At 34.6% G+C, this 27,488-nt stretch overlaps 2 protein-coding genes across 3 annotated transcripts; both read left to right on the plus strand.

Annotated features, from left to right (window-relative positions):
* The first annotated feature begins 2,876 nt into the window (after positions 1 to 2,876).
* LOC138329812 (uncharacterized) lies at positions 2,877 to 17,639 on the plus strand. The gene is made up of 11 exons (XM_069277106.1): positions 2,877 to 3,577; positions 5,178 to 5,338; positions 6,443 to 6,796; positions 7,583 to 7,686; positions 8,071 to 8,254; positions 8,373 to 8,478; positions 11,127 to 11,287; positions 12,068 to 12,421; positions 12,902 to 13,005; positions 14,828 to 15,011; positions 16,474 to 17,639. Exons 1-11 carry the CDS (start codon positions 3,465 to 3,467, stop codon positions 16,581 to 16,583), a joined length of 1,935 nt encoding a protein of 644 aa, XP_069133207.1. The 5' UTR covers positions 2,877 to 3,464; the 3' UTR covers positions 16,584 to 17,639.
* A 138-nt stretch (positions 17,640 to 17,777) lies between these two features.
* Positions 17,778 to 23,504, plus strand: LOC138330016 (sulfotransferase 1B1-like). Of its 2 annotated transcripts, XM_069277361.1 has the most exons (6): positions 17,778 to 19,117; positions 19,550 to 19,710; positions 20,220 to 20,573; positions 21,028 to 21,131; positions 21,983 to 22,166; positions 22,933 to 23,504. In XM_069277361.1, exons 2-6 carry the CDS (start codon positions 19,557 to 19,559, stop codon positions 23,034 to 23,036), a joined length of 900 nt encoding a protein of 299 aa, XP_069133462.1. In that variant the 5' UTR covers positions 17,778 to 19,117; positions 19,550 to 19,556; the 3' UTR covers positions 23,037 to 23,504. The 2 variants fall into 2 exon arrangements, with proteins under 2 accessions (XP_069133462.1, XP_069133461.1); XM_069277360.1 differs by having other exon boundaries at positions 17,778 to 19,710.
* The last annotated feature ends 3,984 nt before the right edge of the window (positions 23,505 to 27,488 follow it).

Consider the following 27,488-nt stretch of genomic DNA (forward strand, 5'->3'; position numbering starts at 1 on the left):
CACATTAGGTTTTAAGTTAAGACTTGGACCGATGGAGAAGGTACTCGGTCCTATTTCCTGGTCGATATACACAACATAAAGGAATATGAAGGGTACTTTATACTCTTACTTAACGTGCCACCTAAAGGGCCTACCGGTGTTTCCGTTCATAATGGGGCGCGGTATTCCACTGAGCACCTTAATATATATTACGGTCATTAAACATGGATGCCAACGCAATATGTAAGTTTCGGTTTTTGGCTGATATTGGTGGTTTTAGATAACTTAGAAAGTATTTAATTTCTGTTTGAAGAAAGAGGTAACGAGATGTATATGAAAATTATATGGGTTTTCCTTGAAAGCGCATGATTTAACGCCGAACCAGTCGTCCCACTCCCTTAATGGTTAACGCTTAAACAGAAGCAGAAAATACCACTGTTACTGGGAATCCAGACCATACATCAAGGGGCGAGCGCTAAACTGAAGACAAAAAGTGAGTCGCTATCAAAGGAGACGTATCAGTCAGGAAGACAAGATAAGATCCTAGATTTATTCGCCTTTTACTATCTTGTATAGTATACTATCATTGCACCCATGGGTGGTCATCCTTAAAATGACTATTAATATGGCCTTGATATAATAAACCGAACTAAATGATACTCAAGGTGTTGTTATCACTCGTTATATCAACCCCAGGACTATGTCATAGCAAAACTGAGGACATTTCAGGAGCAGATAAATAACTTCAGACTTACAGAGAATTCATTTGAGGATTAACACAGAGGGACGCCAAATTTCGAAGTTATACAAGGTACCGTTATTCCATTCTTTTGGTGTATATCAAAGGATAATACCACCTGTCGCATCCAGAGCCTTCTTTGTTATAATAGCATAGTCCATGGGGATATTACGACTGTGTAAGTAATCCCTGGAGCACTGAGGATGTCCTTAGCTATCCTCGGTTATTATTAGGATGTTAATCAAAATGAATCACTCATCCAAGCATTTGGCACATGTTATGTTAAATGAGATTAAGTACCCTCTACCCATTACCTCATACTAATACCCCTACAGGGTAGGGGTACCAGAAACAGTTACATATATTTTAGACCTGATTCTAGAAGTGTTGCAATTGTAACCCCCTCCCCGGAACGAAGTCAGGGGGTATACTGGAATCAGTTTTTTTGCTGTCCGTCCATTCATCCGTAGAAAAAAATTGTCCCGACAACTTCTAAACTACAGGATCGATTTCGATGAAACTTGGCAGTATTGTTAGGGACCATATGCTTGCAGGTTATTGTTTGTCGAAATTTTAGTTTTCATGATAACCAGGTAACTATACACAGGTTAATTTTGTCCGGACAACTTCTCTTACATTAGTACTGTGTCATTTTAATGAAACCAGGTCACTATACACAAGTTAATGCAGATTTTTTTGCTCGAACAACTCCTCCTAAACTACCATATTGATTTCAATGAAACTCGGCAGTATTGGTAGTGACCATGTGTAGATGTGCATGCAGGTTTTTTTTGTCGTAATTTAGTTTCCATGATTACCAGGTAACTATACACAGGTTAATTTTGTCCGGAAAACTCCTCTTACACTAGTACTGTGTCATTTTTAATGAAACCAGGTTACTATACACAGATTTCAAAATTTGTATGAACAGCTCCTTGAAAACTACTTGATTGATTTCAAAGAAACTTGGCAATATTGTTTTGAGCCATGTATGGATGTGTATGCAGTGTCTTTTTTTTTTTTTTTAATAATTTTGGTTCCCATAGTAACCAGGTCACTATAAACAGGTTTGAAAATTTATCTGGACACTCCACCAAAACTACTAGATCAATTTCAATGAAACTTGACAGTGATGTCACTGTCTGACAGATATTAAGTGCGAATGGATAGGTTTTCATAAGTCAAAATTTAGTTGCCATGGTAACCAGGTCAATATACACAGGTTAAATTTTTTCCGGACCACTTGTCAATTTCCTGTGACCATGATATTTTTTCAAGAAAAAGTCAGACACCTCTAATAATAGGAAGCGGGGGGTATTAGTCAGCCATTGGCCTAAAGTTCTAGTTGATTCTAGTACCCCCTACACTCACTCTGCCCCTAAGTGGTAGTTTTTGCTCATTAGTCAAAATTTTTGTTGCCATGGTAACCAGGTCAATATACACAGGTTAATTTATTTTCAGGACCGCTTGTCAATTTCCATGATATTTTTCAAGAAAAAGTCAGACACCTCTAATAAGAGGAAGCGGGGGGGGGGGGGGTGTATTAGTCAGCCATTGGTTTACAGTTCTAGTTGATTCTAGTACCCTCTACACTCACTCTACCTCTAAGTGGTAGTTTCTGCTCCTGCTTAGCACTCAGCATTCAGGGAATGGGACGTCTGATTCGCCTGTTGTCAGTATAATGTGACCGGGTGGGGCGTGTTGCTTGGTGTCTTCGGCGGCATAGCACTATGACACGGGCAACAGTTCTACTATACAAGAAGACACAGCATGAATATACCGCATTCTCCTAAAACACTCACCTCGCACAACATACACGCAACACACCGCATACATGGGAGCTGGTAATAGGACGTTAATGAATCAAACAAACAAATAAACCCCCTACCCTCTACCCCGAATCATCTAACATCTACCCCCTAGAGGTAGAGGGTTCTAGGATCGGTTACATCTATGTTGGAACTTGATTCTAGTAATGGTACTATCACAAAGAATTTTGTGATAAATTTTAAAGTGCTTTGAACTTCCGTTAATAGTTGCTAAATTTTAACATCAATTATCAGTTAATACTATTGTGTGTAATTTGACATTCCTAAGGTTATATTCTTGATCATATTTACGTTTGTGACATTTGAGATAAAGCCCCATATGTGTGATAACTGTGTATATCCTCTGGCAATTTACTTTGATACCTTTTCTGAAAGATTTGAAGTTCCATTCTATTACGTAACCGGATTAATGTCACGGCCATCCTAATTGCCTAAAGGACACTGACCACGGCTGATTAATCTGCCAATGAGCGATATCTGTCAATCATAATTCTTTAATTTTATTGTATGTACATTATTTAAGCATGAAATATTTTATTTGTAAGTCAGTTAGGTCTCCGACTTTGTACGGAACACAACGGCTATATTCTGGACACTCCAGAATAGCCATCCGTCAAGTCAAAGTTATCATCATTAAATTCCAAAGTTCAACTTCAACATTTTCTTACGTCATCTTTACTTCTTGACAAAACGTACGGAAGTTTCCGTATGTTAGTACCGGTGTAACTGATTCTAGTACCCCCTACACTCTACCCCTGCCCTCTTCCAGCTATTATCAAACACCTACCTTTTAGAGGGTAGGCGGTAGAGAGTTCTAGAATCAGTAACATTATAATGTGATGCATTTTGAAAAAGTTGCCCTCAGTTTTAGCCATACGGTGTAACAGGTCATTAAGTGTAACGCCGACACTGTACACATGCCTGAGTTTATCGGTCGAATATATGTCACTGTTGTGATACCTCGTACTACAGAAAACAACGCATTCGTGTATCCCGTGCCTGCCAGAGTTTGTCCCTGTGTAATCCCCAGGTAAGATCGACATTATATTTTAGACTTAGGCTATATACAATTTAAGTATTATCATGATCACATAATTGTCATTCTTATTCCTAGTTCCATAAAGGCTTATTACACGGGTGATATTTTAAAAAATTATATTATAATTTAAAAAAAAAAATGTTACCTGTATACTTAGTCTTAGTCTATTTCCAAAAATTCACGGGTCGCTAGTTCGAATCCTATGTGGGGCAGTTGCCAGGTTTCCCTCTGGTCGGTGTTTTTTTTCCAGGTACTCCGGGTTTCTTCCACCATCAAACCTGACTATTAATCTGACATAAAACTAAACTAACCAAACTGAAAAAACTAACAGCCTATCATATAATACCTCTGGGAACAGATGTATAACCCGTCTGTCTGGCCCTCAAAAATAACCCCGTCAAATTGTAGATATAGTCCAGCGGTCCCACATATAACCCCACTGTATTATATCGTCTAGTACACTTATATGCCTGTCTCTCTGACCATTCATAATAATTATCGTAGCTTAAGCTATTTTCAAGTGTTTTATCACAAATTGCGTGATTGCACGACATGTACAAGGTCATATTGACGATGATATTGATGTATTCCACATATAACATCGCCAATGAAGTAATAAAACAGACACGAATTGCCTAGAATAAAATACATGTTATAAATGTACTAGTTCATATGTATTTTTAAAGAAGTCTTTCATGTATAATACCAATATTTTTGTAAGTAAAATAAATTGATTTATGATACTATCTGGATATAAATTTCTTTGTTATAATTAACTATTTACAGGAATTGATAACTCGTCTCTAATTTTGTTGAGGTAACACAGAGTAATATAGTAGATGACTTGTGTCTGTTTTCAGAGTAGTCCTAAATACTGACGTGCCGTTAAAATTTTATACAGACCAAACTAACACATTACCTGTGTTTAGATGTGAAACAATGCAAAGATCACGTAAAACATTTCCACACTTCTGAAGATTCATAGTTCTTTATTAAAAATATATCTTCAATATTTTACAAAATTGTATTTGTGATATATTCATGCATATTAAATTTATTAGCACTTTTCAATAGGATATACTTATTTGTTGTCATAAATAAGAAATGGATTGGTCACAGGTTATATATAACGTATTAACTCTCCATTACATTTTGCAATACATGAACTATAGTATTTACATCATACGATAGCTTTAGATGTAAAATTATAACATCATTGTTTCATTGAAGTGAGAGGAAAGGAAGGAAAAGAGGGGATGGAAGAGGATATTACATTGATATTTTTACATATTACTTCAATCAATTATTTGTATTTTTTACATATCAATTAACATGTATTTTTTTACATATATTAAATGTTTTGTGTCATCCATAACAACGGATACTCACCATACTGACATGACACAATCCAAACTCGTTTACTTTAAAACTTGAATCCATTTTATTTCATTGATTAATTTTGCTAACTTACATGAAATATATTATTTTAGAGGCATGTATAACAAATCTCAAATTTGGTGATATGAATATAAAGACTGTAATTTAAAAAAAAATCAATTCAAGTATTAAACTAACCTATATTTCCTTTTAGGTTTAATATGCCGTATATACCAGAACGATTCCCTCGATACAAAGGCTATGCCTTACCTCCGTTTCCGTCCCTGACAACGGTTGGCATGGGGCACTTAGACAATATCAGGAACTTTGACTCAAGACCATCTGATATCTTGATATGTACTTTTCCAAAATCAGGTACTGTAAAATTTATACTGTCATTAATCCATCTTCATATTACGTCAAAATGATATAATCCACCAGATCAACAGCGACTTCGCCAATGTGAAAATTAAGCATATTAGAAAAGGTATGCAATATGCCCGAAGTGATGCTGTACTTTATAAATCATTTGAACGTTGAAATGTAGATTTTTGTATTAAGAAACTTCAGCAAATAACCTTCCTGTTTACATACACAATCCTATTTCATGATATCTTTGAGAAGCATATTTCGTTTATAGGCTGCCATTGATTTATTGTTATTGTAGTTGACTTACAATGGTTTTCCTCTGTGGGTATTATAATCGAATGGTTCGTCCGCTGTCAGTATAATGTAACAAGGTGATCATGAGGTGTGTTGCTTGGTGAAAAGTGCAAGAGTTCAACTATACAAGAAGACACAACACAAATATACCGCAGTCTCCCAAAATACATACCTGCACTTCATGCACCGCATACATGGGAGGCCGTCCTTACATGACCCTGGATCTTAATATGACGTCATTTTAATTAAACAAACAAATCAATCTTTGGTTAACGGTCGCTCTAAATTCTTTTGTGCAGTGCTTTATCACTGAAGCATGCCGCCGAAGACACCAAGCAATTCACCCTACCTGGTCACATTTTTCGGACGACGGGCGAACCAGTCGTCCAACTCCATTATTTTATTTATTGCTGAGCGTTAAGCAGCAGCAGAAACTACCACTTTTATATAAAAAAGAAACTATGGTGTGTCTCGGCCAGATGGTAGAAGGCTCTTTTATTTATAGTCTGGTGTTATTGCGGTGAGATTGCACTAAAACCTGAGATAGACTTGCCGTTATTAAACAAACGTAACATGAACAAAATATCTTTCAAAACAAAACATTACGTACAGTGGAGGCCGTTATGAGATAAATGTTAATAGGGAGAATACGTAATATTAAACTGTGCCAATATAATTAAGTTGAGATAGTGGTTATCTCAAAAATCAAATATTCCTGGATTTTTAACATTTACTGTAATGTTAATGTTTATCTCTGAAAATTGTTAGACCGGAAAATGTTTTCAAGTCGAAAATTCGTGTTATTCTTATTTTTAGGGACACACTGGATTAACGAACTAGTTGCAATGATAGTAAAAGGTTGTGCTGAGTACGAAAAGGTAGAAAAGGCTAGTAAAATGTTAGAGGCAATGGAGGATTTGGGGGTCCTTGAGAACGTTCCAGAAAATACAACACGAATCATAAACTCCCATCTACCACTGGACGATCTACCACAGAAACACATCGAGGAAGGGTACAAAGTGGTACATGTTCTTCGGAATCCGAAGGACGTCGCTGTGTCATTTTATAATCATTCGGCAAATGTTGTGGACCGAACGACGATGAAAGTTGCTACAGATTTCCCTATCAACTGGCCTTTGTACATTGAACATTTTGGGCGTGGAGACGATCGTAAGTATTCCAGTTAGCAATATAAATGGGAATCATTATAAAATGCCTCAACCATTTATCCTTACTGGGATAAGATGTTAGGTGAGTTAAGAAATGATACCTTGATACTTGTTTATAGCATATAGATATTAAATCTAATACGTCAATTTCGAAATACCAAAACGACTTAGGTAAAGTACTATCTACCGTCGATTAGTCCCACCTTCCGGTGATTGTGAATTTAGCATCATAATTAATAATTATCATTTTTTGTACTTTTTTTCTGTATTTTGTGACCGACCTTGACCACAAATATGATGAAACTTTTGACATGATTAACATTGGGCTAACAGGATTAAGACGTTAGCTCTTGATGATACATAAATCAATCCAATTCCGAAGATATTGTAATACTGCTGTAGTCTGAAGTCATGATATAGTCAAAAGGTTAACCTGTATGTAATCAAAGGTTTTATCACATAATCTGCATGATATCCACCGACTTCGTCTAAGTAATATTTTTGTATATGCCGCTAGTGTAACATAACCTGGAGGACATCGAGACGGCCCTCGCTCGACATTTAAGATTCTTTGAAATGTAGGTCGTTGTCATTATGTAATAAAGTTATCTTATTTCATATTTGTGTTCATTTCATATGATATTTCATGTAACTCGTGTCAAGTTTTAATTTTTGCTCGCCAAGGCTTAAGACATACATATACATAAAATCTTCTATGAAATGAACACTCGTTTAAGATCCTAGATTTATAATCAAATCATTGTGATATGATTTCGCTACGTTTCAGAACTCTATGGGGGCTGGTTCAAATACGAGAAAACGTTCGAAAAGGCAAAGGAAGCCGGTAAATTGTCCAGTGTTTTCACACTGCATTACGAACAACTAAAACGGGTTTGTAATATTTCAACAATATCGGCACATTATTAATTTTATATATTATTAATGGTAACCACAACAGCTCCAGAACCTCGCGTATTATCATAAAGTTATCATCAAGTTATTCATAATTCCTCATGTAAGCTTCCATTGAGAAATTTGTGTCAATATTCGTAAATTTCGCTTTGCAATTCATTATTTTAAATACTTTTATACAGAAGTAAAATAAGAAACTCAAACTGTTTCAATGATGGTAATAAAGTATATAGCTATTGTTACTAAATAAGAAAACTATTTTTTCTGCTCCTGTTTTGAACAGATGAAAATTACCAGTCGTAGTTGGTTTCGAATCTTTACAATACGATTAATGTAATTTTCTATACCCCTTGTTCCCTTTAGGACCCCATGCCCATCCTAAAATCTTTAGCCGCGTTCCTCGGAGTGACGGCTTCAGATGAACTACTGAAAGAAATCAATGATAAATGTTCGTTCGAGAAAATGTCAACGATTGGCGAAGACGAAAAAGATACCAACATAGCGAAAACGATGTCGGCCGCGGGGAAAAATTTCATTTATCGAAAAGGTATTGAAACTACGGTTATGGCATATATTATATTCTACACTGCATTTAAAAACTATTTAGAATAAAAATGAAATTTCATATCACATGAATTCATGGTATTGATTCATGTGTGTTTCAGGTCAAATTGGAGACTGGAAAAACTGGTTCACTGTGGCACAGAACGAAGCCTTTTCTGAACTTATAGAAGCACAAATGAAGGACTCAAAATTAAAATTCACTTATGAGTGAACGATCAAATATTGATATAAAACCGAAGAAATCAGTTGTTTGTGGATGTGAAGTTTTTTAAACAGATTTTTCTTGGAACACATTTTGAATGGGCATTATGTAGTTCTTGTTTACTGTCGAGTAGAGAGAGGAAGAGAGATTGAGAGATTAATTAATAAACATATAGACCTGGGTATGTCATACTAAATGTAACTAGATAATATGATTTAAATGAACAATAAATATACACGTATCAATCACTAGGATATCCATTGTGTGTGTATTAGTAGTCTTTCATCATTAAACTATGTTTAAGTTTTCTTATAGATATTTCGTCTTGTAATTTACAGTCTATGGGTCATTTAGACGGTGACCATCGTTATTTCGCCTTCGCCTCGCGCGCGATAATCTTCACTTTGCGCATTTATGAAAAAGACTTCGAATTAGAGTTTCAGTTAAGTCGTCTAAGATGACACATCTAGATAAAGAAACATATCAAACAGCGTGTAAGATTTGGTTAATTTTGTTTTATACAATTTTTACAACTTTTATACAATTATGGTCCTTCGCCCTCGAGAAAATAACTCTTTCGAGGGAGACAATTTTACATGTATCCCGACACATAGGAACATAATTATTTATTATACCGAAGAAAATTAAAGGAAATCCACCTTCTATTCAACATCAACAAGCTAACGTTACCGGTAACTACACAACTGATAGCAGTAACTCATTAAGATATTTGTCAACAACGTTGAGATCATCAGTATGCGACTCCATGATATAAGCCATATATGACTGTAGGAACATTTTTAAACATGTTTTTGTTGTTTGTAACATATTTTTCGTAAAACATTAAGCAATATCGTTGCCATTGTTGGTTGAAGTTGTAGACGACGTTCACTTCCAGTCACGTACGGAACTTTCAATGGGTTATTTCCCCCACCTTCTAATTCCGGGAATTATCTAACTTACTCGATGTTAATCCAATAAGAACATTCGAAATGAAAGTGACGAGTAACAATATTATCTATAAACAGAACAATTGGAAATATATACCTTACTGCCAAAAATAGGTGACAGTGACCTGATTTTGTAAAATGCCAAGAATGCAAGAATAAAGTAAGGACTTTTTTCGACTTTGTTTTGTTTTCAACATATCAGTGCATTATAAATCATTTGGTTCCAGCAAAACAGGACCAAAGAGAAAATTGACCTTCGTGTTTAACTCCCCATAACTTACAAGGGACTCAGATCTGACCTTAATCATATGTCATATCATGATGCCCTAGCCCCCGGGTACCTGTAAACAAAAACTAATGGTTATCGGTCATGCCAGTCAAAGGGCCCAAATTGACACTCCTCCTTCGCATGCGAAAAAATAAATACGTGTACAGTTTAAGGGTGGCGATATAGCTCGTTCCTATTATTTACATCCACAGTGTTTATCATCAATTTATCGCAGGTCACATAATGTGACGCAGGCAGCCTCACTTCAGATTTGTGTTAACTGATGAAATATCATGATTCATGACACTACTCGATAACGCTACACATGACCTCTTTTTTCTAGGTACGTTTGTTCAAAGCATCGTAGAATTTCAAAATGCAAAAAAAAAGAAAACATTATTATAATCATCATCATGACATTTATTCATTACATATTGGGTGGATCAAGGTTTCGTCACCATGTAAATGTCAAGAGAATTTGCAAGAACATATTATCGTTACGACAATAACAGACGACACAGTATTGCACTGATTTATACTATTACAACAGTCTGAATATTGATACACATTGCGATAGGTATATATGTTTTCTTTATAACTCTTCGTTTCAACCATATAAAATTACATAATTCATTGCATCAGTTTATAAACCCTATGAACTATCAGTCATTTCCTGAATATTATCTCCTTAGTGTCGATATAGTAGATTGTATACCTGTTCATCCCTGAAAACATAATTGGACTTTTCTGGTTCAAAGAAGGGGACAGTCCATTATAAAATTCCAGGTGATGTACGACACCCTATTTCATCCCCGTTAGGTTTGTGTACATGTTTATCTTGGCATGAAATGTCCTACTTAGTGACATACCGTATCAAACATAAATAGTTATCAAAATTATGCACTAGCTTGCTAATCGCATAAACTTTGATTCATCTACCGCCGCTTGGATGTGAAGTGCAGGTAAGTGGAAAGTTCACTTTGAATTATATAAAAATTTGAACTAGTTCAATTCCATACCATAGTACATCTACTCGGGGGTTTTGAGACACTAAAACGTCGTGGGTAAAGTACGATTTCTCGTCCATTAGTCCTACCTTCAGGTGATCATTTCGTCATAACATTACATCAAAATATGGCGACAAAATCGCAAGAAACGCGGGGAGGGGGGGGGGGGGGCTAATCGATGACGAATCATGATTTACATACGTAGTCATTTCGACTGCCGCTTTGATGTGCACAAAAATGTAGTCAATACCATAATATTTTATGATTTCAATAACAATCAAGTATCTTTGACATCCGTGTTATGTTGCATAGATTCAATGAAGTTAAATATTGATATGGTTTTTCCATTACATTGATAACATTGCTGATATACTACAACATATCGTAAGCTATTTTAATGGATTAAAATATACATATTTCCTTTTTAGGATTAGAATGCCGTATATACCAGAGAGATACCCACGATACAAAGGCTATGTCTTACCAAAGTTCCCAGTCCTAACAACGGACCTATTAGGACAACTCGACAGAATTAAGAACTTTGATTCTAGGCCTTCTGATATTATGATTTGCACTTATCCCAAATCAGGTACATTTTTTTGTTACTTTGTACTCATTAGGCACATCTCACATAGCTTAACAAACACAAACTTGTAGAACGTACTACTTCGACGGATTTGGGCGTCATCTCAAAAAGCATAACTCTTACTGTTCTCTCCTGAGATACATAACGCAACGGACATTTTACTTGTAAATTTATATAGGGACCCGGCGTGGTGTGTTGCTTGGTGTCTTCGGCGGCATGCTTCCTTGATATAGCACTATAAAAAGGGCAACAGTTCCACTATATCAGAAGACACAACACAAATATACCGCAGTCTCCCAAAACACACACCTCGCACTTCACACACGCTACACACTGCATACATGGGAGGCCGTACTTACATGACCCTGGCTGTTAATAGGACGTTAACATAATCAAACTAACAAACAAAACAAATGCATCAGCAAAATGATACTGAACTTAGATGTCCTTAGACGTCCGAACAAAAAGTGAAATATTTATGTCAAAATATCCCATATAAAATGAAAACTCATTTAGGAAAAGACCAAATAAAATCGTAAAATTTTGAAATATTCCAATATCAATTGGTTGCCATGGTTACCAAAAGAAACGTCAAAATCATCATAGATTAAACAAATTTTATTTGTGGAATGACATGCAATAGTTCTAATAAAAAACACACTAAAATAACATGTTATTTGGTCGTCATAATCTTAAGTGAGATATAGCCGAGATATAAATAAGCCATTTGCTAACTATTAATTCGGAACCAGAACCTAAACAATGGATACGGTTTGTTTTTAGGGACGAACTGGATTAACGAAATACTCACCATGGTAATAAAAGGTTGTGCCGAATACGCAACAAAGAACAAGGGCGCATCAATGTTAGAAGCAATCGATGACTTTGGAGTCCTTGAGAACGTTCCAGATAATTCAACAAGAATCATTAATTCGCACCTTCCTTTAGACGATCTACCACAGAAACACATTGAGAATGGATATAAAGTTGTGCACGTTATGAGGAATCCAAAGGACATCGCTGTGTCTTATTACAATCATCTGGCTAGTAAGAAGGACAGGACGACCATGAAAGTGGCTCTAGACTTCCCAATCAGCTGGCCAATGTTTATTGAACATTTCGGACGTGGGGACGATCGTAAGTATTTGTATTAACATATTCACAGATACACTTTTTCACCAAGGCAATTGAAAGGAACTGAAACGGATATGGTATGTTGTATTGCCATTTGTTATAAGTTGTGTTAGAAAATGAGATACATAAATCAGTTCCTTTAATCATCTTACGTTATATTACGTAATAGCGTCTAACTATCTCTAAATATTTTTTTATTTTCTTTTTATTATCTCTAAATATATATATATATATATAAATATATCTGTTTGTTTCCTAAAATTTATAATTTCAGGTACATATAAATTGATACCAATTACACTGGTTATAAGAATTTCGCGATCACAAAGAGACATTGCTAACCTACGTCAAAGCCACCAAACACTCAAAATACATTTTTTGATGAATATGTAGTTGTAAGTCCTATTTAATTGGGTTTTTTCATCATGCATATTGCAACAAAAGATTACACAGCTGAACATGCATTTCTTCATCCGGTTTCAGAAATGTATGGCGGTTGGTTTAATTATGTGAAAACTCTCGAAAAAGCCCAGGAAACTGGTAAATTGTCAAACATATTTACGTTACATTACGAACAACTAAAACAGGTAAGTGATATTGAAAACAAATCTGTTATTTATCTAACAAAAATGGATGAAGCAGCATTTTCCAATTATTCGACGATCTTATACGTTATATACTTTGTTTTTATTTAGAATTCATTATTTTGAATACTGTTAACCAAATTAATTCGCGTGCAATTGATTTCCGCTTACTTATCTGGTGTTTAGAAATAAAATCGCAAAAATCAATCGGCGGCGGCAACCTGTGTTAATCACATTAAATTAGAATCATATCAGTTCACACCGAGAAATTAATTTGTCGTTGGCAATATCATTAGATATAAAAATACAAAATTTCAAAATCGCCGCGACGATAAATTGATTTATATTATTTCATCATCAAATATTTTAACGTTCTTCTCAGTCATGTATTACACGTGACGTGAATACAGTATTGTGATGGAATGTTGTCATTGTCGTGACGTCATATGATTGTTCTATGTGTGCAGATTTCATGTCTTGGGTAAACTTAATAGAATCGTTTACCCCCTTGAGTGTAAGACTGGGAATTTTGATATTCACCCAGTTTTATTCTCAAGTGGGAGAATGAATACTTTTCTCTTAACATTTTTCAACGGCGTGATGCATTAGAATGCAATAAGTATAACATCAACAAAGCATTGTCATGACAACAGACGATTGTTTTGTGCGTATTTGTGCCCTGGTGTATACAATGTAGAGGATCTTACATGAGTGGCTATGTGACATGAAATTCATCAGACGAGTTCAATAATTTGATATGCCACGAGCCTTTAGGCATATATTGACAATGTAGTTTAAATAACGCATGCTGTTGAAATATGTTTAATTAATTTGACGATATACGTACGGGAACTGATTAATCAATATAACAATCATCCTTATTTCGCGGGAAATTGTGTTCACTTCCTGAGCGGAGCAAAAGAGTTCTACAATGACATCTTTTTATATGGTGTCCATGAAATTTCCATTTATGTCTTCTTTTGATTAGTACCCTTTGATTTTTTTTTCACAAAATTTGAAATTAGGACATACAATGTGTACATTTCCCAAATCAATGTCTCGGTTTAATTTACCGTCAATATATTCCTACGCGTCAGAAAATATTCTTAATATTACAGAGTTATCTGCACTTGTGGAAAGGTATTAATTGCGACGTCATGTGATTGCGAACCTAATGTCATACTTTTCAGAAAAGACAACATGAATTTTCCAAAAAAAAAAATAAATAAAAATGTCACAATGAATACCTACCCGCAAGTGTAATATGCAAAGACGCAATAGCAAACACACACACAAAATGTAAATATACTTGTCACTTCTACTATATAAACTAACCAAGACAAAGCGAAGTATATGACGGTATAACTGACACCCAAAACGTGACCATTATGATATTAATGTTGACGTCAACTGATCACCGTCAAAATGGCTGTTCCATCTTGTAGATTAAATCGTCGTTGATAAGCATTGTTAATGCAGATACCCTAAAATGAGTTGATAATGTAAATATAAGCATTAAAGATTGTCTGCAAAGCTCTGGCATCTTCTGGCATCTATATAGACAATATATGCCATAGGAAGATAGTTTAATGCTTAAATAATTACGTTGAGTTGAATGTTGTTGTAACGTTATAATATTGTTGCCATGACTTCATATAATTATTCTGTGCAGCAGGCTGTCTTGTCCTGGCTAAGATAAAGGTATGATTGAAATAACTCACCCTGAGCGATAGTGTGAATATTTCCGTCTAGGGTAAGAAAGAATGTTTTATATACTAAGCATAAGAATGCAAAATAATGTTATCTATGAATTTGTTATATTTAGGACCCCATGCCCAGCCTTAAAGCTCTAGCCGAGTTCCTTGGTGTGAAGGCGTCAGATGAACTATTGGAGGAAATCAATGATAAATGTTCTTTTGAGAAAATGTCGACAGTTGGTGAAGAAGCAAAGGAAAACACAAAGATTAAAATGATGTCAATAACTGGCAAAAACTTCATGTTTCGGAAAGGTTTGTACGAATTTGTTTCATTACTTCTGTACATCGTATATAATAAAAGTAATTTAAACAATATAACAATGTTCATAATAATCATTGATTTAAAAAGGATTACATATTGGTTGGGCCATTTTTGGCTTCCAAATCCGTCAAACCTACTATAAAGTTCAAATCCAGCAATTTATATATTTAATAAAAGTTTTTAAAATTTAACAGAATTGATAGGTCAAAAAGGGCCCAAACCATACATGGTCAATACAAATTGCGTGTGTAATAGAACTATTCAGATCAACAAGTGTTCTCTGCTATATTCGGTATATTCGCCAGACATATGTGGGGTAATGTACACCAGTGTATTTTCTAATGCTGAATTAGTAATTAGTAATTTCAACATGTCCTTCTGCTGATAACCGTACCGGAAAAAATAATAATTGTGAACTGGAGCATAAAGATACCATTATAACTTTGTCTTTAAAACATCATTTCACAGTGTCTAAATGGCACTTTGCATGGCATCATCTGCACGTGATGACGTCATTATAAGGTCAATGCTTTTTTTGGTAGAATCAAAATATAAACATTTCATACCATACAACAAAAACTTTATATTGCACGTCTTTATATTCAAAATATTTGTTTCTTGGCTCATATGATATTAGAAATTTTGCTCATATAATATTAGAAATGTAACATCATTAATGGAACATCCTATATAGTAAGAAGTAACGAATAATTTTAACTTCAAAGAGGCGAAAATCATTTGTGTTTGTAGTCCCCGTCATAAGATATATAAGAAGAGCACTATGGTTGGTAATCTAAGGACTCTGTTTGATTTGTCCCTTTTTTGGCCCACAAATTTGTCAAATTTTCAAAACTGTTATTAAGTACATAAATTGCTGGATTTAACATATCAAGTACATCCCTAATATAATTGTAATGATAGTTTTCTAATTTTGCAGCTTCAGTTGCTATGGTACCCACTCGAAATATACATAAATTATGAAAGTATGGATAAGATCATTTTGGCCGTTTTTTTGCTAGGATTTTGTTTTAGAAACCATAAAGTGCATCCTTGAACAAATTTTATATTTCTCCTGGAGATGTATTGGAGGTGCATACAGTAAATATAAAGTTTGTTCTTTGATTTGTTGATGCGCTCTATAGTTTCATAGACAAAACGTTAGCAAATAATGGTCAAAATAACATTTTCACAATTATGGATGATCACCATGGTTTAAATTTTTCACCATAATTTAAACTGCAAAATAAGAAAACAATGATTATAGTTGAATCAGGGATGTACTAAATATCTAAAATACAACAAATTAATCACTACATACCAAATTTGAAAATTTGATAAATTTTGAGGGCCAAAAAGGGCCCGAAAAATACATTGTCCTTTAACACATATCTTTATTCTTATTTCTCTAATGTTCAAATATTTCAAATATTTAAGAATTATTTAACGTTTTAGGTCAAATTGGAGACTGGAAAAACTGGTTCACTGTGGCACAGAACGAAGCCTTTTCTCAACTCATAGAAGCACAAATGAAGGACTCAAAATTACAATTCACTTATGAGTGAATGATCAAAGATTGATATAATAGCGAAGACCTCAGCTGTTTGTGGATGTGAAGTTTTTTAAACATATCTTTATAATTTTTGAAACACATTTTGAACAGACATTTTGCAGTTGTTGTGTATTGTCGAGTATAGAGAAAGAAAGAGAGAAGAGAAGGGGGAGGGAGAAAGAGATAAATCAATAAATAAACATACAGAGCTAAGTAGGTCATCCTAAAACAAAAGTAAAAAGATAAGGAACATTGCGAGAATATACTAAAATATTCATGAAGCAATCCTTTAGTCTAGAATACGCATTGTTGTCCATTGCATTAAACTATGTTTACGCCTTCATATATCTGTTTCCATCTTGTGATTAACAGTCAATGGGTCGTTTAGACAATAATTATTGTTACACGCGCGAAAAAAGACCATAATTAACATTATCACGCCTTCATCCCGCTCGCAAAAAGACGACAATCATCGCTATTACACCTTACCCCGCTCACGAAAGGCGATAATCATCGTTATTACGCCTTTACCCCGCTCACGAAAAGACGACAAGTATCGCTATTACGCCTTTACCCCCCTCACGAAAAGGTGATAATCATCGTTATTACGCCTTTGTCCGCGTTTGATAATCTTCACTTTTTGCATTTATTAGATAAGCACTTCTAATTGGAGATCGTAGATGGCTCATCTAAATAAGGAAATATAAAGCGGTGTGTTAAATTTGATTCATTTCGTTTAGTTCTATTCCGTCTTTGCATATTACAGAGTTAGCTCCCTTTCGGGTAGGTATCGATTGTTACGTCATTATTTGTGAGCGTAATTCACGTCGTGTTCGTCGAAAATTATGACGTTACGCTCGCAAACACGTGACGTCACAATCAATACCTACCCGCAAGTGCAGAAAACTCTGTAATATGCAAATACAGAATAAGTCATAGAATATATATATATACTTTCAACATAAAACAATACATTATCAAGATAAAGTACAATACTAAGCGTCAAATGGGAATGTAAAGTAAAGAACGACTCCTACAAAATATTACGTTAACAAATGTATAAACTATCCTTCTGTTGTTCGCCTTAATATTGTATTTAACCAATTATAGATTATTAAAACAAATGTTTGTTAATAGGAAATTATTTTGGGCGCACAGTTTTGGTTTGTAATTGGGTTGCAAAATTTGCATTGCAATCTACGATGTTGAAATATTTGTCAGTTTGAAACCATGTTACTTTTTTTAGCAGACATTGTAATTATTATACTCATTAAGCGTATGGTATAAGTTGAACAAACAGAGCATCGGAGGGAAATTTTATGCATTGTTCCACGATATTAACAATTACTTATAATCCAGGTGGGTATGGACTAACATATTTGGGCATTTTGAAATGTTCAAAATTGCGTCAAAGATCGCCACAGAACTATCATAAAAGTGTAATAAGTTTTTCGAAGGTGAAATTATGATGATTTACGGGACGAAATATTTTGCGTCGGTCATTTTTTAATTTCGTTACTGTGCGTTCTATAATTCATTATTTTGTTCTGGCGCTGCAAAAAGACGATATTTGGCCGGGCGAGAAGATGATGTTTAGTGGGAGAGATGATGATGATAATCGCTTTTATGAGGTGAAATAACGAAATGGCAATCATCAGCTACCATAGTTTAGGTGTGAATATCAACAACTGCTGTTTTTCCTCACCCATAATGTCTAGGACATGATCGTAGAAGGCGATTAAATTTAGGACATTATCATTGCTTTCATTCTTAAAAACAAAACATATGGAAAAATATACCTTACTGTCAAAAAATAAAATAGGTCACAGAGACCTAATTCTGTAAAATGCAAATTATACAAGAAAAAAGTAAAGAATATTTTCCAATTTGCTTCGTTTTCGACATATCATTGCATAATAATTCATGAAAAACCATTCAAAATATCAATTGGTTCCAGCAAAATTTGACAAAATAGACAATTAGTCTCACTGTTAACACAGCATAACTCACGAGGGACTGGCCTAAGTGATATCATTATGTCCTAACCCCAGAATATATGTAAACAACAAATTAATGCTTATCGGCCATAGCCGCCAGAATGCCCAAACTGACACTCTTCATTAGATTGCTTACGACAAAATGAGTACATGGGAGAGTTTAAGGTTGTTTATATTCAATAGGAAACCTCACTTCAAATTTGTGTTAACTGATTAAATATCATTACTTATTAAGATCTTGAAATAAGGTTGAATATTCTCAGTTTATAAATCATACTTTCGGTCATGTCCTGAATATTATCTCCGTATTATCAGATTGTCTATTTTATACCTGTTCACCACTGAAAACATATCCTGGCTACCTAGCTCAAAGACTGGGACGGTTTATTATGAAAGTTCAGGGGGAATGGATTATTTCAACCCTATCAGGTCTGTGTATATGTTTACCTTGACATGAACTGTCCTACTTAATGACATACCAAACATATATAGTTATCAAAATTATAATCGCATAAACGTTTGACTCATCTAACGTGTGTGTGATATTCAGGTAAGTCGACAACACACTATAAATTGTTTATGTAATTTGAACTTCAATTCTATGTCATAGTACTGCAACTGGGGGTTTTGAGATACCAAAACGCCGTGGGTAAAGTACGATTTCCCGTATATTAGTCCAACCTTTAGGTGATTATGACGTCATAAAAACAACGTCACAATATGACGTCACAATCACCTGAAGGTGCGACTAAACGCCGGTAAAAAGTACCTTTCCCACTTGGTTTTGACATCGCAAAACCGGCGTATGAAGAACATAAAAAGTTATCGCCAGAATTCATAATTCTACAATCTATAGTCAATATCATAATAACACTTTATATTATCAATAACAATTAAATATCCACGATATTCAAGCTATGTTGCATAGATTCGGTAAAGTTATTTTTTTCTAAATATTGCTTATGAATGTATTTCCTTTCAGGTTTAGTATGCCGTATATACCAGAGAGATACCCACGATACAAAGGCTATGCCTTACCAAATTTTCCAGTCCTAACAACGGACCTGTTAGGACACCTCGACAAAATAAAGAACTTTGATTCCAGGCCTTCTGATATTATGATTTGCACTTATCCCAAATCAGGTACATTTTTTGTTACTTTGCCCTCATTAAGCTCACCTAACAAAGCTACAAACACAGACTCTAAGCACTTACGACTTCGACGGATTTAGGGGTCATCTCAAAATACATAACTCTTACTCTCCTCAGATCTATAACGCACCAGATGGGCAATACATTATACTTGTACATTTATTTGTATCGCCAAAATAATGCAGAGCTCATACGCCCTCAGCGACGATATGAAATGAACACTATTTAAGCAAACTGATATCGAAGGTTGGGAAATATAACCGCAAAGTTTTTAAATCATACAATATCATTTGGTTTCCTTGGTACCAAAAGAAACGTCAAAATAAACATAAATTATTTTTTGACTGACAGAGACAATAGTCCTATTTAACAGTCCTATTGTGATCATGATCTTAGATGAGAGGTAGTTGGGACACCAGTTAGCCATTGGCACACTGTTCTAGTTTGTACTTGTATAAATAGGAGCCAAAAACTTAACCATGGAAACGGTTTATTTTTAGGAACGAACTGGATTTACGAAATACTCACTATGGTAATAAAAGGTTGTGCCGAATACGCAACAAAGAACAAGGGCGCATCAATGTTAGAAGCAATTGATGATTTTAGAGTCCTTGAGAACGTTCCAGAGAATTCGACAAGAATCATTAATTCGCACCTTCCTTTAGACGATCTACCACAGAAACACATTGAGAATGGATATAAAGTTGTGCACGTTATGAGGAATCCGAAGGACGTCGCTGTGTCTTATTACAATTACCTGGCTAGTAAGAAGGACAGGACGACCATGGAAGTGGCCCTAGACTTCCCAATCAGCTGGCCAATGTTTATTGACCATTTCGGACGTGGGGACGATCGTAAGTATTTGTATTGACATATTTACAGATACACTCTTTCAGGATGCTATTATCCAACTATTCCAATTTTAAATGGTGATGGAAATTTAGATAAACATATCTATAGTGACTGATATCGGCCATGTTACATTGGCCACCCTGCCATGTGCAACACTGCGCCAATCTAAGAGCGACAGTGCGACAATGCGCCAAGCGAAGAGCGACAGTGCGACAATGCGCCATGCGAAGAGCGACAATTTGAACAACGTAAAAATTGATATCAATTCCACTTGAGTGTGGCGATGACAAATGGACATTGTTGTCATACCTCGCAGTCACCAAAATACATATATATTACCAAATTATTTGTAGTTGAAGGCGTAGATGTAAGTCCTATTCTAGTTAAAAAAATCGATCGCGCATATTGAATCAAAATATACCACAGCTGAACATGCATTACTTCCTCCGGTTTCAGAAGTGTATGGCGGTTGGTTCAATTACGTGAAAACTCTTGAAAAAGCAAAGGAAACTGGTAAATTGTCTAACATCTTGACGTTACATTACGAACAACTAAAACGGGTAAGTTATATTTGAAGAAAAAAAAACAATTGTGTTATTTCTTTCACAAGCATTGACGTAGCGTTTGCCATTTATACGACTATCTTATATCTTCTGTATTTCGTTTTTTCAGCATCCGCAACGCATTTATTCCGAATATCTTCACCAAAATCAATTTCACGTGATTTCATTTTCCTGCTTTGGCGGTTACAAATAAAATTGCAAAAATCAATCGTCGGCAATCTGTGTTAGAATCATATCACTCCATACCGTGAAATTTTTCTTGGGAAAATCATTACGCTTAAAATGACAAAATTTCAAAATCACCGCGATAAAAATTGGTTTACATTATTTCATCACATACTTAACCGTTCTTCTCAATCATGTAATAAACAAATATGAGCTTGTTCCCATGCTATTCACTGTTGACAATGTAAATTATTTACTTGATGCATTGTAATGTGACATCAATAAGGCATTGTGATGGTATGTTGTTATTGTCGTGATGGCATGGTTTGTTTCCAGGACGCCATATATGATTGTTCAATGTGTGCAGGTTTCTTGCCTTGTGTAAACTTAATAGAATAGTTCACCCCTCCCCACTTGAGTGAAAGATAGGGAATCTCGAGATTCATATTGTTTTATTCTCAAGTGCACTCTCGTTATTACTGTACATAAATACAGAGCATTGTGAACGCGATGCAATGGAAGTCAATGGGTATGACGTCAACAAAGCATGGTTAGAGTTGTATGATAGAGATATCTCAACCTCAACGAAGTATAAATATATTCTGTCTAGGATAAGAAAGGGGGTTTCATATACTAAACACTGAAATGCAGAATTATATGATCTATGTATTTGTTATATTTAGGACCCCATGCCCAGCCTTAAAGCTCTAGCCGAGTTCCTTGGTGTGAAGGCGTCAGATGAATTATTGGAGGAAATCAATGACAAATGTTCGTTTGAGAAAATGTCGACGATCGGCGAAGAAGCGAAAGATAACACAAAGATTAAAATGATGTCAATAACTGGCAAAAACTTCATGTTTCGGAAAGGTTTGTACTGACTGGTTTCATTATTTATTGGAAATGTAATAAAAAAAATCACTTAAAACAAATAATCGTAATTGGTTTGAAAATTAAAAAAAGCACGTGAAATAGAACTTTTCAGAATAGCAGTTTAAGTATTCTCTGCTACAATCACCATATATTTGTTGGGAAATGGTAATGACAACGGAAATACAACTTTAGAACATAGGTATTGAAGACCTATTTGTACGCCAGTGTATTTTCTAATGCTTTGTTTGGTTATTTCAACCTGTCATTCTACTAATATTCATAATAATATCCATACAGAATTAAATAACTAAGAACTGAAGCATAAAGGGACTATCCATAATAACTTTGTTTTGAACACATCATTTCACAGTGTCAAAATGACATCCTCTTGGCGTGACATCATCTGAACGTGGTGACGTCATTATAAGGCCAATGCTTTTGTTTTAGCAGAATATTACCATTTCTTTCTCCATTCTAAAACTGTTTTATTCTTTATATTCCAACATATGTTTGTTGTTGCTCATATAAATCAAACGTTATCACAATATGAAAATGTCACATATTTTATGAGACATACTATATAATTATAATAAGTAACGAAGAATTCTAATATCCCATAAAAACAGGAAAATCTCAGATTTTTCATAAGATATATACGATAACAAGCACCATGGTAGTCTAATTTAACACATATCATTATTCTTACTTATAAAACGTTCAAATACCCTGTATTTGTATTTGTACATAGTACTTTACTTTTAAGGTCAAATTGGAGACTGGAAAAACTGGTTCACTGTGGCACAGAACGAAGCCTTTTCTCAACTCATAGAAACACATGAAGGACTCAAAATTACAATTCACTTATGAGTGAATGATCAAAGGTTTATGGAAATCTAGGCGTTACATAATCTGCGGCTATTAGGTGTGGGTTTTTTTTTCAAATACATCTGATAAGAAAATGTGATCCTAAATAAAGAATGCAATGATGTGTATTAGATAAAAAATATTCCTAATCCGTCTGGTATCCAGTGACTTTACACATGTCATGTCACCACATAAGCCGCTAGTGTAATATAATCTAGAGCGATTTTCAGTGAAATTCACCGAGATGTCATGACTCGACGCCAATAAACAATGACAAAATGGCGCCTCCGCTGGATTTATACGACTCATTTCAGCGTTGAAATTATTCAAAAATGCAGCTTGTTGTAGTTATGTGATAAAGCATACCTTAACAAGTATGGGAGATTGGGTTTGGATTTTTGCTCGTCAAAGCTCGCAGACGAAAAAAAATCTTCCTAAACTCGTTTAATAAAATCTTTTGTTACACCTTTACTTTGTGTTCCCTACACTATTCTTTTCAATAACAGTCCAATATTTCAGATGTTTGCGCCACAATTCGTTAGGATTCGGCACTACTTGGGAAATTCCGCCGATGTTACGTATCGACAATTGTCTATGTGTGGCTAGAAACAGACTGATCTAAACAAAAAACTGTTTTTTACCAATATTGTATACTGCCACGTAGTTTTATGATTCACAGTGGCCGAACTCCATTGTATAAATTCAGGAAGTTGCGTTTGCCGAAGTGAGAGATTAAACACCATGTTAGCGGGTATTGATATTCAATGGGTTTTTTTAATCATTCTAAGAACTTTACTTATCGTGCTAGATATCATTATAGATTCAGCGATTATTTATTTAACTTTAATAATCGGTAAAATTTTTCATATATTGATAACCACTTCATAATCGTACATAATCAATCATTAATCAACAACATCAGCATTCGAACCGACGAAATTCAGCAATTCTCATAACAAATTGGACGAACTATTGAATGATTCATAATGGATGATGAACAAATTATGTATCGAGAGACAACCTAACAATATATGTGCTGCTATTAATCTAATTAGATAGTTTTGGTTTAATATACTTATCCTTGGTTTACATTATTTTATTTCGTAATACTTCAATTTCGCTCATAGCATAAACGTATTGAACATCTGGCTTTAATCAGATTGCATTTTCATTGAAAGAAAACCACGAGTTATCAGCAAATAAAGAAAAAAAAATTGACATCAGCGTATTTCACTTCGTGTCCAATTGGCTGATGCAACGGCGTAATGATTTCATAGAAAATAGTCCCTCAAAAATTTAATCTCAAGGGATTATGTATGGTAAATCACACGGGTACCAAACATCAAGGTGTACTCCCAATAAACTGCGAAGCGATAACTAATCAATGTACTTCTTGATTTTTGTGCGTTATATGTCCATAAACATAAACTTTATTCAAGTTGATCCTTAAATTAACTGCAGTTTCTTAATCTTCAAAGGTAATAGTCCGTCGACCGAGATACTCACGTTGGATATATGTTAATTACATTAAATATCACAACCTTTTCACTCTTCCATCGATTAACAACAAACGTACTTGGTCTACATCAGGTTGCTATGTTGTGATTAACTATGTAAGGAACCACAGAGTTACCATCTCACAATAGCCCGGTTATTCCTGATGGAGTTTTCGTGTTCGACTCAATAGACACAAACATACGTCGTGTTTGTTTTAAAATATTCATTAAACCTTAACAATCAAAACCCACATTATTTGATAACAGAAAGGAAAATAGGCCGAGCACGCTCTTGAAACATAATTAACTAATTAGCTGTCCGTACCAATGGTTAGATAGTATATGTATTGTTCGAGCATATAAGTTAATTAAAGCGAGTAACAGAATGGCAATAATGGTAGAAAAGTATACTTAATGTTTTTCAAACATCAACATGAATCGTCTAATGAAATTGGTATTATGTTTTCTCACGACAGCAAAACAATTTCTGTATAAATATTTGGAAATAAGCTTTACCATTTTGTCAAACATAATGAAGACTCCCACAATTATATGAATATACCACTGCTTCCCAAAACATAGACATTCACACATGCAACATATTGGAGGATGTCCTTAAATGGATAACCAATCAAATTTAGTATAACATCTGACCAACCTACATATTTCCTATCATGTGTGACATTGTTTTAATCTCGAAATGCTCGTCAGAAAATAAATATCCCGCTTTCATAAATATTGGAGGAAGAGAGCAAGACGAAATGAGCATTGTTATGGAGATATCGGGTACCAACATTCAGGGAAAAGTTATGAGAAGCTGTTCAGACAAAACTAAACATTGTGTTAAAGGAAAGATTTCACAAAGGTTGCTACAAATGTAAAACGCTATAAATGATGACTTTAGAGTGAAAGTTTGTTGAAATGCTTTAGAAATTAGATAGGATTAAAAAAAAGAATTACAATGAACATCTAACTATAGGGAGGGAGAAAATACTGTTCAGATTGACATGAGGAGGTTAAAAGAGATTTTGGGGGAGACGTAGAAAAAAAAATACCCATTGTCGGCGCAGGCTTCAGAAGCACGACTGGTCAGACGAAAATGAGCTGATGTTTAGCGGACGAAAAAAGACGTTGAAGCAAAAGTATTCCAAGGAATATTTCAGGGAGACGATTTCTATTTAGACAAAAAATATGGTGCAAAAGGGATTTTTGCAAATGGCTGATGCAACGGCGTAATGATTTCATAGAAAATAGTCCCTCAAAAATTTAATCTCAAGGGATTATGTATGGTAAATCACACGGGTACCAAACATCAAGGTGTACTCCCAATAAACTGCGAAGCGATAACTAATCAATGTACTTCTTGATTTTTGTGCGTTATATGTCCATAAACATAAACTTTATTCAAGTTGATCCTTAAATTAACTGCAGTTTCTTAATCTTCAAAGGTAATAGTCCGTCGACCGAGATACTCACGTTGGATATATGTTAATTACATTAAATATCACAACCTTTTCACTCTTCCATCGATTAACAACAAACCTGTACTTGGTCTACATCAGGTTGCTATGTTGTGATTAACTATGTAAGGAACCACAGAGTTACCATCTCACAATAGCCCGGTTATTCCTGATGGAGTTTTCGTGTTCGACTCAATAGACACAAACATACGTCGTGTTTGTTTTAAAATATTCATTAAACCTTAACAATCAAAACCCACATTATTTGATAACAGAAAGGAAAATAGGCCGAGCACGCTCTTGAAACATAATTAACTAATTAGCTGTCCGTACCAATGGTTAGATAGTATATGTATTGTTCGAGCATATAAGTTAATTAAAGCGAGTAACAGAATGGCATAATGTTAGAAAAGTATACTTAATGTTTTTCAAACATCAACATGAATCGTCTAATGAAATTGGTGTTATGTTTTCTCACGACAGCAAAACAATTTCTGTATAAATATTTGGAAATAAGCTTTACCATTTTGTCAAACATAATGAAGACTCCCACAATTATATGAATATACCACTGCTTCCCAAAACATAGACATTCACACATGCAACATATTGGAGGATGTCCTTAAATGGATAACCAATCAAATTTAGTATAACATCTGACCAACCTACATATTTCCTATCATGTGTGACATTGTTTTAATCTCGAAATGCTCGTCAGAAAATAAATATCCCGCTTTCATAAATATTGGAGTAAGAGAGCAAGACGAAATGAGCATTGTTATGGAGATATCGGGTACCAACATTCAGGGAAAAGTTGTGAGAAGATGTTCAGACAAAACTAAACATTGTGTTAAAGGAAAGATTTCACAAAGGTTGCTACAAATGTAAAACGCTATCAATGATGACTTTAGAGTGAAAGTTTGTTGAAATGCTTTAGAAATTAGATAGGATTAAAAGAAAGAATTACAATGAACATCTAACTATAGGGAGGGAGAAAATACTGTTCAGATTGACATGAGGAGGTTAAAAGAGATTTTGGGGGAGACGTAGAAAAAAAAATACCCATTGTCGGCGCAGGCTTCAGAAGCACGACTGGTCAGACGAAAATGAGCTGATGTTTAGCGGACGAAAAAAGACGTTGAAGCAAAAGTATTCCAAGGAATATTTCAGGGAGACGATTTCTATTTAGACAAAAAATATGGTGCAAAAGGGATTTTTGCAAATGAATGTGGCGAAGAAAAATGCACTGCAAGACTTTTGAACACTAGATGGATGCTCCGTCGATTCTGAACCACTACATTATACTACCCGATTTCTCTACCGCTTAAAGTTACTAAATCATTAGATTTACATAGATTTCTTAGGGTTTTTGACTTCCTACAAACGTTCTTATAACTGAAATTAGAAAGTTTTCAAAATTACAACATTTAACTTGAACTATTGGCAATGTTTATCAACGTTAAAATATCGCCAAACACAACAAGAAATTGTATCTGTCG

Source organism: Argopecten irradians, chromosome 8, assembly GCF_041381155.1.
Source record: "Argopecten irradians isolate NY chromosome 8, Ai_NY, whole genome shotgun sequence".
Lineage (NCBI taxonomy): Eukaryota > Metazoa > Mollusca > Bivalvia > Pectinida > Pectinidae > Argopecten > Argopecten irradians.

Bases quoted from the DNA above. Each gene is read 5' to 3' on its own strand.
- LOC138329812 (XM_069277106.1), top strand. From the start codon at position 3,465: ATGCCTGAGTTTATCGGTCGAATATATGTCACTGTTGTGATACCTCGT. The intron at 5,339-6,442 runs GTACTGTAAAAT...TCTTATTTTTAG, and splicing joins ATGTACTTTTCCAAAATCAG to GGACACACTGGATTAACGAA. The intron at 7,687-8,070 runs GTTTGTAATATT...TGTTCCCTTTAG, and splicing joins ATTACGAACAACTAAAACGG to GACCCCATGCCCATCCTAAA.
- LOC138330016 (XM_069277360.1), top strand. From the start codon at position 19,530: ATGAATGTATTTCCTTTCAGGTTTAGTATGCCGTATATACCAGAGAGA. The intron at 20,574-21,027 runs GTAAGTATTTGT...CTCCGGTTTCAG, and splicing joins TTTCGGACGTGGGGACGATC to AAGTGTATGGCGGTTGGTTC. The intron at 21,132-21,982 runs GTAAGTTATATT...TGTTATATTTAG, and splicing joins ATTACGAACAACTAAAACGG to GACCCCATGCCCAGCCTTAA.